The sequence below is a fragment of the Taudactylus pleione genome, unplaced genomic scaffold (genome assembly GCF_031769625.1).
Source record: "Taudactylus pleione unplaced genomic scaffold, aTauple2 ptg000644l, whole genome shotgun sequence".
Lineage (NCBI taxonomy): Eukaryota > Metazoa > Chordata > Amphibia > Anura > Myobatrachidae > Taudactylus > Taudactylus pleione.
The window spans coordinates 692865-706561 of record NW_028285046.1 but is presented as its reverse complement, the minus strand read 5'-3'; the positions used below and the strand labels follow the sequence as shown (position 1 = coordinate 706561).

Genomic DNA, 13697 nt, shown 5'->3' with positions numbered 1-13697 from the left:
ATATATCCATTTCATTTAGGCCGCATGCACTACATAGATGAGCGCTTGGTACAACCCCAGATAATATATATTCTATGGACTCTCCCAGCAGATTTCTTCTCACACACATCTCTATTGTCACTTCCTAGAACTCGTGTTCTCCCAGCTTATTAGCTTTTCTAATTCAGTCTTCCTACTCTCTTACTGCAATCTTCTTTCCTTCTAACTTTGAACCTCAAAGACTTGACTTCATCCACAGTAAAATTCAGGCTGTGTTCCTACTATTCTGCCCTCTCCCGCCAAGCAAGCTTACTTTCCATCTCTAGCCTCAGCCTTATCAGACAACCCCTGATGCCTCTTTGCCAACATCAACTCTCTTTCTCATTCACAACATTACCAAAAGGCTTGTCCATTCTGTTATCTCTCGCCTTAACAGTTGCAAGCCTCTCCTATTTGACCTTCCCCTATCCAACCTTTTCACTCTACAATCTGTCCTAAATGCAAAAACAAGACTGATCTTTCTCTCTGCTCCTCACCCATGCAAATTCCTAAACTGGCTGCCCATTAACTTCAGAATTTAATTCAAGCTGCTCACCCTCACCTACAAAGACCTCACCAGCACCCTTCATACATTTCTCACCTCACCAAAAGATACACTGTGGCTCGACAACTCTGTTCTGTCTCTGACCTATGCCTCTCATTCCCTCTGATAGTTATCACTTATTACTGCCACCAAGACATCTCTCATTCTGCTCTGCACTTATAAAACTCCCTATCTCACCTGCCAGATTCTCCCCAAACATCATTCTCTGAAACCCTTCTCTTCAATATAGCTATTACTACCACTATCAGAAACAATTGGGCAGTACAGAAGAATAAAGCAAGTTGGTGAGTACTAATATGGCCAAATAAATGAGTCAAGGTAGATAGGAGAAAATAAAGAGGTTAGAGAGATAATGGGGTGTGATCAGAGTTATAGAGATTGTGCAGCATGTAAATAATAACAGGTAAAATCCAGAGATATTTATATGGAACAGTGGTGTCATGGTTACTGTATATACTAATAATGGGCAAGTGTAGAGATATAACTGGGAGCATAGAGTTGGCTTATAATTTGAGGTGTTGATATACAATGTTGAATGTAGAGTTCCAAGTAATGTTTAGTGGTGGAAAAAGTGTGTTGTATAGTGGTGAAAAGAGAGTTATGTCTAGTGGTGGAGAGAATGATTTCTAGTGGTGGAAAGAGAGGTATGTCTAGTGGTGGAAAGAGAGGTATGTCTAGTGGTGGAAAGAGAAGTATGTCTAGTGGTGGAAAGAGAGTTATCAGGAAAAAATAAGTACAATTAATGATTAAAAAGAATAGGAAAATGAGGAACATGAATGTTAGACAGTAATGGACATTAGAAATTTAAGATAGTGATAAATAGAGATGAACTGCACTTAGAGGAATATATGGGAAGACATGAAGAGATATTTTTTTCTGCTGATTACTACTTAGGAGAAGGTAAGTGAGTCAATGTATTTAGTACACACATATCTCAGAAATGAAAGCTAAAAATGGTATTTACTTGATACAGGTATACCGTCTCTGTCACACGCTGTCCTACTCAGCTCCAGTGGAGTGCTGATCTATAAGATAATACAAAACAACAACAGTAGATAATGTAATTATTACACAATGTGATAAGATATGCCAAGCCATGTAATATCACTATATATATATTTACTAAAGCTGTTTATACACAGTGGTGTAGCCAGCGGAGTTGGGCTACACTGCTCTGACTCCTGACCTGTAAGCATTATGCACTAGCATGGGATATTAGAAGGGAAAATGCAGCTGGAGTCTATACTCCTCACAGTGACAACTACCATGCCTGTAATGTAATGTAAGGAGGAGGGGACACAATTTTGTGTGCCCCAGTCTGTGTAACTGTATATGTATGTAGGTATGTCTGTGAATGTATGTGACCCTGTGATTGTCTTCTTTGTGTGTGCAACTCTCTGTGTCTATGACTCTGATATGTGTGTGAGAGCCTGCTATGAGTGTGACTCTGCATGTGTGAGAGTCTGCTGTGAGTGTGGTCCTATGCATGTGTCTGACTCTGGATACACTCTTAATGATGTGTACCCAGCTGATGTGTCGTGCGGTGGGTTTTGGCATTGGCAAGTGCGTACACACTTGCTGATGCCAGAAGCAACGGCGCAACAGCTTGGTCCATGCTGCACTCGGCAACATGGTCCTCGCTGATATCACCATTCGGACCCGCATGCAGGTTGGTCGGGCGATGTCGCTGATGTCGTGTGGGAGCACACATTGTTAGTGACATAGTGGGTACACACTGCCCGGTATGGATGATATTTTGTCCGATCCGCCGGAATGACTCTGCATGTGTGACAGCCAGATGTGAGTGTGACTTTGCATGTGTCTCTGTGATCCTATTAGGGATGAGCGGGTTGGAATTTCTGACATCCGAACCCCCCCGATCCGAGCCGGGAACAGAGTCCGGCTCGGGTTTTCCCGCCTGACTCGGAACTGAAATCGAGGCAAAACGTCATCATCCCGCTGTCGGATCTCGCGGGTTTTGGATTCTATAAAAGTTCACCGCGTCGGCGCCATTTCTCACTCCGGCTGTGGACAGTGAAGAGGGAGGGTGGGAGCTAGGGCTGGCTGGGCTGTGTCGTGCTGCTGTCATAGGGGCTGGCTGGGCTGTGTTGTGCTGCTGTTGTCCATAGGGGCTGGCTGGCTGTGTTGTGCTGCTGTTGTCCATAGGGGCTGGCTAGGCTGTGTTGTGCTGCTGTCATAGGGGCTTGCTGGGCTGTGTTGTGCAGTCAGTTGTCCATAGGGCCTGTGTCCACTACAAAGTCTATAGGGGCTGGCTGGACTGTGTTGTGCAGTGTCCCATAAAGGCTGTAGTCCTAGAGGGGTGCTGTAATGTTGTCCAGGGGGTGCTCCCCCAAAGTGAACTCCAAAAAAAAATGTAAACACTTTTTTTTCTGTGTTTGTGAATTGTGTGCTGTAGCCACACGTGCATCAACAAAGTAGCGCCAAGCGTGCGCCTGTGTCAAAAGTTGAGGGCCGGCTGGCTTGACTATTAAAGGGGGCTGTTACCCGTCAAAGTGCACTCCAAACAAAATAAAAAAATATTTTCTGTGTTTGTGAATTGTATGCACTGTGGTTGCACGTGCATCAACAAAGGAGCAGCGCCAAGCGTGCGCCTGTGTCCCATAAGTAAAGGGCCGGCTGGTTCATCCCTTAAAGGGTGGTGTAACCCCCATAGCGCACTACAACAAAAATAAAAAATTATTTTCTGTGTTTGTGAATTGTGTGCACTGTGGTTGCACGTGCATCAACAAAGGAGCAGCGCCAAGCGTGCGCCTGTGTCCCATAAGTAAAGGGCCGGCTGGCTCATCCCTTAAAGGGTGGTGTAACCCCCATAGCGCACTACAACAAAAATAAAAAATTATTTTCTGTGTTTGTGAATTGTGTGCACTGTGGCTGCACGTGCATCAACAAAGGAGCAGCGCCAAGCGTGCACCTGTGTCCCATAAGTCTGTTAAAGGGTGGTGTAACCCCCAAAGTGTGCTCCACCAAAAATAAACAATTCTTTTTTTTCTGTGAGTGCGAAATGTATGCGCAGTAGCCGCACGTGCATCAACAAAGGAGCAGCGCCAAGCGTGCGCCTGTGTCATAAGTCAAGGGCCGGTTTGGACATCTGGTCCAGACTGAGGGACGTGCCAACAATTTCTGACATGTCTACTGTCACTGCATATGATACTGTCACCATTGACAGAATGGTGGAGGATTACATTGGTGACAGCATCCAAGTAGGGATGTCAGACAGTCCATACCTGTACTGGCAGGCAAAAGAGGCAATTTGGAGGCCCCTGTACAAACTGGCTCTATTTTACCTGAGTTGCCTCCCCTCCAGTGTGTACTCCGAAAGAGTGTTTAGTGCGGCCGGGAACCTTGTCAGCGAAAGGCGTAGGAGGTTGATTCCACAAAATGTGGAAAAGATGATGTTCATAAAAATGAATTATCAACTCTTCCAGGGAGACCAGCCTCCAGAACGTACAGAGGGACCTGTGGTGGTGGATTCCAGCGGGGATGAATTAATACTCTGTGAGGATGAGGATGTACACACTGAAGAGGGTGAGGAATCGGTGGATGAGGAGGATGAGGACGTTATCTTGCCTCCGTAGAGCCAGTTTGTGCAGGGACAGATTAATTGCCAGCTTGTTTTGTGGGGGCCCAAACGAACCAATCATTTCAGCCACAGCCGTGTGGCAGACCCTGGCGCTGAAATGATTGGTTTGTTAAATTGTGCATGTCCTGTTTATACAACATAAGGGCCCAAGGACAATTCCATATTGCACTTCTTTTTTTTCTTTGCATTATGTACTGTTTGGTGCCTAGTTTTTCAAACTGCCATCCTGTCTGCCACTGCAGTGTCACTCCTAGATGGGCCACGTGTCTGTGCCGCCCACTCGTGTCGCTTAGCATAGTCATCCAGCTACCTAGGTGCAACCTTTTGGACTAAAAACAATATTGTGAGGTGTGAGGTGTTCAGAATAGACTGGAAATGAGTGGAAATTAATGTTATTGAGGTTAATAATAGCATAGTAACAGAAAAACCCACAAATTCTGTGATTTTAGCTGTTTTTATGCTTTTTTTAAAAAAAATACAGATCCAAAACACAAAATACAGAACCCAAAACACGGAAGGGTGGTTTTGGCAAAACCAATCCAGATCCAAAACACGAAGAAAGATCCAAAACCAAAACAAAACACGAAAAGTGGCCGGGGCACACCCCTAGATCCTATTCATGTGTAAGAGTCTGCTGTCTGTGTGACCTTGTGCATGTGTGAGAGCCTGCTGTCAGTGTAACTTTGCATGTGTGAGAGCCTGCTGTCAGTGTAACTTTGCATGTGTGAGAGCCTGCTGTCAGTGTAACTTTGCATGTGTGAGAGCCTGTGGTTCATGTGAACACCCCCCTCTAAATAGTAAACTTTCCAGAGGGAAGCAGTTTCAGTAGTTGAAGGTGCCTCCACTGTCACTGGTTATACACAGCTCTACTGGTGACCATAGCGGCCAACTGCATCTATATCATCCCCTATATATCCTCAAGACAAGAATTAAGCAAGAAATTAACCCAATCAATATAGAGCAGGTTTGTCCCATGGATGTGTGTGCTTGGTAATTTTTCAATCACTCTAACAGGCTCTGGGCCTGATTCAGAGCCGGACGCTCTGACCAGAGCGCTCGCTCTGAATCAGGGCCCTCCTACCTAAAAATGGAGCGGCCTCCTGGCCGCTCGCATAGCTGTGGGTGACCACCCACAGCTTATGCGAGCGGCCAAAAAGATGGTCGGGATGGTCATGACCATCGCGACCATCGGGCTTGCAACGAGACCCTGTGGTAGGGTCTCGCTGCCGCAAGCCCTGGAGTGATTTTGGCTCTATCAGAGCCAAAATCACTCCCACTGACATCACTAGTGTCACTCACCATCGACAGCACGCCCCCTTTGGTGCGAGACCCCGAGCGACTGCTACCCCATCGCTCGTCGGGTCTCGTGCATGCGCACGACGGAACTCCCTCCGTCGTGCGCATGCGCATTAGGGCACCATCGACATGCTTGCGAGCATCCTGCGCTCGCGAGCGGGTCTGAATTAGGCCCTCTGTGTGACCCATAAGTACAACGAGACGGCCAAAGTACTCGAAGACCAGATCTTGTCCAGTACTGCCACTTGAGCCTTCAGCACGTGTCGCCAGCCTATGGCATTCTGCACTGGTGAACCCCATGGATTGCTCTAGTAAATGGGATGTATAATAATAAAATGAAAATCAGTGCTTTGATTTCAAGTCAACAACCATCCCATTCCATCCACTTCTGCAGTGAGGTGGTCAGTACCGCTATGACACAATTTGCTGTGGATAATGTCATTGCTGTAAAATGCTACAAATAGCTAATTTTGGCAACAGGTGCAAGGCCGTTTTGATGCAGTTGGCCTGGCACCTTCTCCCATAAGTTCTCCCAGAAGGGAGAAACACAAGGTCAGCAACCAAGATTTTAATAGGCCTTTACAACATGTAATCTTGTGTATATATGATGGATATTACTTACTGTATTTCTCCAATCTTTAAGGAAACTCTGCTTACTTCCTCTCTCATTCTCTTCCTGTCATCAAACTTATTAACATGTTGACACTCCATACAGTCTCCTTTTGAGACAGGTCCCTGTCAGAGCTGTCACTCATTCTCTGGTCACATCACTCATACCACCCTTAATACTTTAACCCAACACTAGCATGTGTTATCTCCTTCAAGTGTAATAAGATTAGGAAGGGCCGAAGGAGAGAGCTTGCTGATGATTGGTGGAAGGACCCTTGATATAGGCAAGATAATATGTGAGCACAGCAGGCTGTCTATTTGGTGAACAGACTGTGCATGAATGACAGCTCTAACATAGACCCATTTCAATAAGCTGTTCTACAGAGTGGTCAATGAGGCTTCTGACAAGCACAGTCTGAAAGGGGAAGTGAGCAGGGATTCCTGAAGAGGGGGTGCTGTCGTCATGCTGCACACTTCCCATTACATGAACATGAAGGAAGTAAACAGACAACTCTCAAATGTCATTTACTACAGAAACTCAATGGACCCCACATTGGTGAACACTAAGGAACTGAAAAACATAATAAACGAACAACCATAACCACCATGTCCAAAGATTTTAATACCAAAAACTTTCTGCATACTAGATACTTTCTGCATGCTTTCTAAGATACACAAGAAAAAAAAAATCAAGGACGACTTCTTGCCAGGGCAGTAACTAGGGGTGCGCGAGCAGGGAGGCCACACGGAGTGCAGAGCCCTGTGGGCGGCAACGCTGTTCACCCATGGTCACTGCATCTGGCTAGCAGGGTATCTGTAATCTCTGCAGCAGTGCCGTCTAGAGCATCGTTAGGACGCTTCAGACATGCACACCATAGCCCTTACAGCCCCCCAGAGCATCCAGAGGAGGCACCAGCCATTGTTGCAATTACTGTTAATTGTGGCCCCTCCCCCTCTATGTGATGTCATGTAGAGGGGTGTGGCCTGCCCCAGGCACCAGGAAATGTAGTTACAGCACCGCTTTTGCATTAGGTATTTGCACTTTAAGGGACCAATTTTGAGTTGGACACAATATGGCTGTTTTTGCATTATGCAGCAGAATCTAGAATCACTACATTATGCCAATGCGAGTTTAAGTAGGGCTAATGCAGAGATCTGCACAACTTCAGCTGGGAAGGCGCACCGCCTACTGTTATTACGTCCACAAACACACCCGTCATCATTAGAGTCGGTACTTGCACCAGCCCCATCCTAGTTGCAAGAGTTCTGTCTGAATTTAGAATTCCCTTCTCCATACGCATGACTCAGAATAGCCCAGAAATCCAGCTGCACACTCACCCACAATACTACTGTCGAAGCCGGATGATTGGCTGAGACCAGATCTTAAAATTAATATCGAGTGACGCCATTTTAGGTTGCCCCAGACGACGCCATCTTGCGTCGTCAGCATGAAACCATTGTGCGTGATGCTAATATGCTATTATTAGCATCATGTGATCGCATTGCCACCGCATACTGTTTAAAATCCTATCATACCCCATACGCACGAATACACATATAAATATATATGATGACAGACATGTCTTGTGGACATGTTTGTGACAAATAATTAAGAACACACAAGGATACTGTGAGTGTTTGCTCTGCATATAGATACAGTGTGTCTGACAATTGAAGTATAACACAGACACTGATATGCTGAATGTGAATCTGGAAACAATGGTCAGACGTTTAGCTATCGTTTAACAATTGTAGGCCTTGTATCCAATGCTGATGTGGTTAAGTAGAACTAACAGTTGTATTCTGGATAAACATAGGAGAGCCTTTTGTTAAAATTATCAGACTGTTTTCCAAAGCTTGCTCCATCTATGAACAGGACAAACTCCATTGTCTGTCATTCTTTTAGTTCAGACAGAAGTAATATTAATAATAACCAGTTTGAAGCTATGTATATAAATATATATATATATATATATTACATCAGAATGTGCCACAGTCCTTAAAAGTTCACAGCTATAGCAGTCTTTTCCAACAGATGAAGATGTACTGCAGCCCCTCCAACTGACACCTTACCACAGGTGTATCGGGATAATATAAAAGTTGATAAATCCCGGGGATCCGTTCCGATACTTCCGGATAGTAAAACGGTCCGTCTCCCGTCACTGGACACACATCCGCTTCTGCACCAAGTAGTCAAGCCGGAACACAGTCTCGGGTGCTGGAAAGACAGCGTTTCACGTCACCACATCTACATCCTAGAGGCCACGCCTCCAGCACCCGAGACTGTGTTCCGGCGTGACTATTTGGTGCAGACGCGGATGTGTGTCCAGTGACGGGAGACGGACAGTTTTACTATCTGGAAGTATCGGAACGGATCCCCGGGATTTATAAACCTTACCTGCTGTTACTTTCTTTGATGTAAGTGAGCTACACGTTGTTTTATTAAAACTTTGTATATATTCTCACCAGTGCGCCCTCCTGCTTTTTTCTTTTTTTTTCTCATATATATATATATATATATATATATATATATATATATATATTTAAACGATCACATGGGTATCCACAATGTGTGCACACATATATATACAGTTGCATTTATAAATAGAAACACACACAGTGCACCTTTTATTCTGCATGTAGACACACAACGCATACTTACATATAATCATAAATATACACGCACTCATAAAAGGTTCCTGCACATTATGGTTTATATTAAAGTTATTAATTATGATGTAAAATGCATGTATTTGATATTAATGGTATACAACATGGTAGACATGGCATGTTTGGTACTAAACTGACACACTGTTTATTCCCAGTTAGAAGCCATTCTCTTGGATGACCACAGACCTCTGGATAGATGACTGTAACTGGGACCGGTGTGCCTGCGTATGTATCGACTGTACCTTGTTTATGTATAATCTTTTGCGCTAATTGTATTTAGATCACAGCGTGTAACTAAATGCTTTTTATGTGAATAATAACTTTTTGTGCTTTGGAACCACACTCAAAGTCTGGAAAGCAATTATTTCTTGTGCGACTTACAATGCTAAATAGCGACATTTAGGGTGTATAGATTATTAGGTATTCATACTCCCAAGACACTCCTACAGAACGGAATAGCTCCGTGTAAACACATTGTTGCTAGCCAGTTCACACCTTGAAACACTCATTTCATACAAAGAGAGACCCACCCGTCCATGAATAGGGATGCGTACGAATCTGCCCCTAAAAGAGAATTTACCCTGAAATCATTACTATAAAATACAGAGAGCTGGATAACACTGACTTACTAAACATCCTGGCTCATTTTGGATGATTACCTGATGAAACCACCCTGGCAACAAGGATGTGAAATTATACTCAAACATTCTGCAGAAATATGGACCATAAGCAATGTCGCCCTGGGGCATGAAGGGCCCACCAAGGAATGCAGTGGTAGTGGCACAAGCTTAAGGGGTATCGTGCCAACCACCACAGGGACTTGGCCAACCATTAGAGAAGACATGCAAAGAGCAGGAAACAGGCTATGTCAAGGCCACCCACTTTGATTGGCAGGAGGGCAAATCTTGGTTTAGATTGCATAGAAACAAACCAAGCACCTTATTTTACCCATCCCTAGAGGAGAGGGTAGGGTCCTAAGGCAGTGGGGCCCACCGGGGATTTCCCCTGTACACCAGAACTTACCTTCAGATATAGTGATGAGCTGTTTACAATTCATATTGACACACAGCTAATTTTCAATATTTACAACAGAGGGGGACCATTTTGGTAGTCATTTCATGGCATTGTTGCCAAAGATCTTGTCCAAGAGCAAGGGGCTGACAGCAGTGGCGTAAGTTCATCCCAGACGCCCGGAGGCAAGTTATAATATGGTGCCCAACCGTCACAGTCGCTGACACTGTAATGTAGCAATTCGCATGAAGACAGGCTATAGATAGACGAAGGCAGCAGCTGATGGTCTGACATGGAGCTCTCCACTAGTGTATGGTGGCTTCTCAGGTACCGGAAGGGGTGCCATGTATTGGGCGACCATGACGGTACACTCCGGGTACATAGTTACAGCCCTACGTGGGGTGAATATGTTATGGACAATGGAGGAGGTGCCCCTTCAGAGCTGGAGCCCGGCGGCAGGCGTCTCCATTGTCTCCCATAGTTCCGCCCCTGGCTGACAGGAGGACTGCAATTTTGTCTACAGGCACCGCCAATTAATTTTGCCACTGCTGATGACATCCTGATCATGTGGATTTGCAACCACATAAATTTCAACAAGGAACAATGGAAAGTGTTGTTGATGCGTAAAGACTTAGGCAGTTTAAGTCGAAAAGCAACAGGGTTAACTTGAGCAATAATTTGTACTTAGACGGCCTCCTGGACTTAAGCTCAGAGTAGTAGGGGATAACACAGATCTCCCAGGAGTACCAGAATAAAATATGACACCAACGAGAGCCGGTAGCAGAGATGCGGCTAGTGCAGCACTGGTGGTATAGATGCGGTTAATGGAGCACTGATGGTATAGATGCAGTTAATGAAGCACTGGTGGTATAGAGGCGGCAACTGCCGCTGGTGAAGTAATGCAGTTGGTACAGTCTATGGAATCGATGCAGCTAGTAGTTGGTAGATTTGATGTGGTTGAAATAGCCTGTTGAATTGATGCAGCTAGTAGCCGGTGGAATTGATGTGGCTGGTATAGTCTGCTTGAATTGATGCAGCAAGTAGGTGGAAGAATTGATATGGCTGGTATAGCCGGAGGTGCGGCTGAATACCAGTGGTGTGGCTTGAGAGACGTTGATGTGATATGGCTTTGAGAGCCAGTGATGCGGCTAAGGGCCGGTAGTGTGGCTTGAGAGCCATTGACGTGATGCGGCTTAGAGAGCCAGAGATGCGGCTGAGGGCCAGTAGTGTGGCTTGAGAGCCATTGATGTGATGCAGCTTTGAGAGCCGGAGAATATGGTGAGGCCCTTGACCGAGGTGCAGCTTGGTTAGCCGTGGTGTGGCAATGAGAGCCGGAGTATATGGTGGGCCTGATAACCGAGGTGCGGCTTGGTTAGCTATTGTGCGGCTATGAGAGCCGGAGGATATGGTGCAGCCGGATGATGAGGTGCGGCTTGGTTAGCCATGGTGCAGCTATGAGAGCCGAAGGATATTGTGCGGCCTGATGACTGAGGTGCGGCTTGGTTAGCCGTGGCGTGGCTACGAGAGTTGGAGGATATGGTGCAGCCTGATGACGGAGGTACGGCTTAGAGAGATGCAGGAGCAGGAAACGGAAGGGCACATGCAGAGATGCTATAGCCGGCGAGGCCGTGAAGATGCCGCCGGATATTTAACAAATGAAGAACCAATTAAAATAACAGAAGATCCTTCAGTGTTTGTCACGATCAGGGCTGAGGGGCTGCGGAGAGAGCGGTCCTTACCGGTCCGAGTGCTTTGTCAGGGGTCTTCCAGCAGGGGTGTGGTCTCCTGGAGATCAGGCTGGGCACACTGAGGCTCCGGAGAGTGAGGACGGCTATCGAGAGGCAGGTGAGAAGGGATGAGTCTGGCAGTGCTTCCGCGCTGTAGTTTGATGGGTGCCGCCATCTTGGATTCGGGTCAGGTGACTGATTCCTGCACCATCTGATAGTACTTAAGGACTGTCAGGAAGCCCTTTAGTTGCCAGTGCAACGTCTATCAAAGCGTATGCTGTGAGCTAGTTCTATGTGCTCCCATTGTGTTCAGTGCCTTTGCCCACAGTTCCAGCCTGTATCCACCACTCTGGTCATGCCACACCCTGCTCTCGTATTTCTCTGACTCCTGTTTACCTGAGTGTGTCTCCTGTAATCCGCCTGCCGGTGGTGCTCCTGCCGACCCCAGTTCCTTGAGTTCCGCCGGATTCTCCACAGTTGTTCTCTCGCTCCAACGTGCACCTGCTACCTACTCTGCTCTGTCCTTGCCATTCATGAGTCATACCCCTCTGAGACCAGCTGCATTTCTGTACCAAAAGGCAATCCTGTGAACTTCATCCGACTCCACTCCGGGTCCAAGCTGAAGTCAAGGTGTGACAGTGTTCCAGTAACACATGATGTCGTCTGGCGTCCAGTTCGCCTAGCAACAGATGGCACAGTACTCGTATGGCAGGCAGAAGTAGAAGGAGTAACCACTGAAGTGCTGAAAGGTAGCAAGTTGTGCCAGCGACCTGTAACAGTACTCCCCCCTTGACAAGTTTTAAAGAACCCTTAGAACCTGGTTTATCAGGGAAGTCTTCGAAAAACAACTTCTTCAATCTTGGCGCATGTAAAGACTTCTCCGGACCCCAAGACCTTTCCTCCGGACCATACCCCTTCCAATGGATCAGGAATTGTAATTGCCCTTGAGAGAACCTAGAAACTAAAATCTTCTCCACCATGAATTCCTTTTGTCCTTGAACCACGATTGGGGAATGTCTAAGCGGACGCCTGGACTTGAATCTTGAAAAGTGTTGTTGATAAAGACTTAGGCAGTTTAAGTCGAAAAGTGACAGGGTTAACTTGAGCAATAATTTGGAAAGGGCCAATGAACCGAGGGCCCAATTTCTGTGTGGGTTGTTACAGCTTGATGTTCTTCGTAGCCAGCCAAACCCAGTCTCCAACCTTAAATTTGCACGGATTCTGATGTTTATCTACAAAGTTCTTGGAGCACATAGAAGGAAACTGGCGAAGGAGACACTGGCGAACCTTGGTCCAAATGGAGCGCGACTGGGAAACTGAGGCTGGTGATGTAGATTCCCTGGCATTGGGTTCTAAGGAATTTGCTCTAGGATGTTGTCCGGTGACACAGTAAAATGGCAAAACTGAGGAATCAAATTGGCAAGAATTATTAAAAGCGGAGGAACTGTTCCAGAGACTGATTGGCATTGGACTGAGGGTGATACCCCGAGGAAAGACTATGGCAAATACCTAATGAAGAACAACAATTCTTCCAAAATTGGCCATGAACAGGTCCTGAATCAGACCCGTTCGCTAGGCTGCGTTCGGACGTAGCCTGCCAATGTTTGCAATCTGCGCATGTGTAGAAGATGCAGTGCACATGAGCGAACTAGTTCATGCGATCAGGAAGCGTTCGCACTATGTACATAGAAGCTCAGCAAGCATGAGTGTCATGACTTGCCATTTGTGGGTGGTGACGGGGTGGTCGATTTTAACGGTGGTGTGGTGGTGCGAACGCAGGCGTGAATGTGCATCTGAATGCTGTTTATGGGGCGTGCATGATTACGATGCATCATCAGCATACACATCACATGGCTGAATTACGCAGTGCTTGCAGTAGGGTATGGTCAATCACAAGTGCTGCGTATGGGTCGGATGTCAGTAGATGTCACCGATTGTTTAATACACTTCCTGGAGATGACGTCTGTTACCATGGGAAAGTGGGAGTCTTGTGTCAGGCTGGTGGGCATCTGAAAACATACCGTGATCGCACGGCAAGACATAGTGGGCGTGCTTATGTCTTGCTAGCGATTGCGGGATTTGCATACTTTGGCTGCTGATTGCTGTGTGCGAACGCAGCCTAGCGAACTGGTCTGAATTAGCCCCGAGTTTCCCAATCGGACACGATATCCAAAGGCAATCAACTCTGTTTGAGTAGAGG

At 46.2% G+C, this 13697-nt stretch overlaps 1 protein-coding gene across 2 annotated transcripts in view; it reads right to left on the bottom strand.

Annotated features, from left to right (window-relative positions):
* GMIP (GEM interacting protein) overlaps window positions 1-13697 on the bottom strand; it is a 105631-nt gene that overhangs the window by 62474 nt on the left and 29460 nt on the right. For both annotated transcript variants that reach the window (XM_088455132.1, XM_088455133.1), the window contains one exon: window positions 1548-1608. In XM_088455132.1, coding sequence (XP_088311258.1) covers window positions 1548-1608 — 61 coding nt within the window. The remainder of the gene's footprint in view (window positions 1-1547; window positions 1609-13697) is intronic.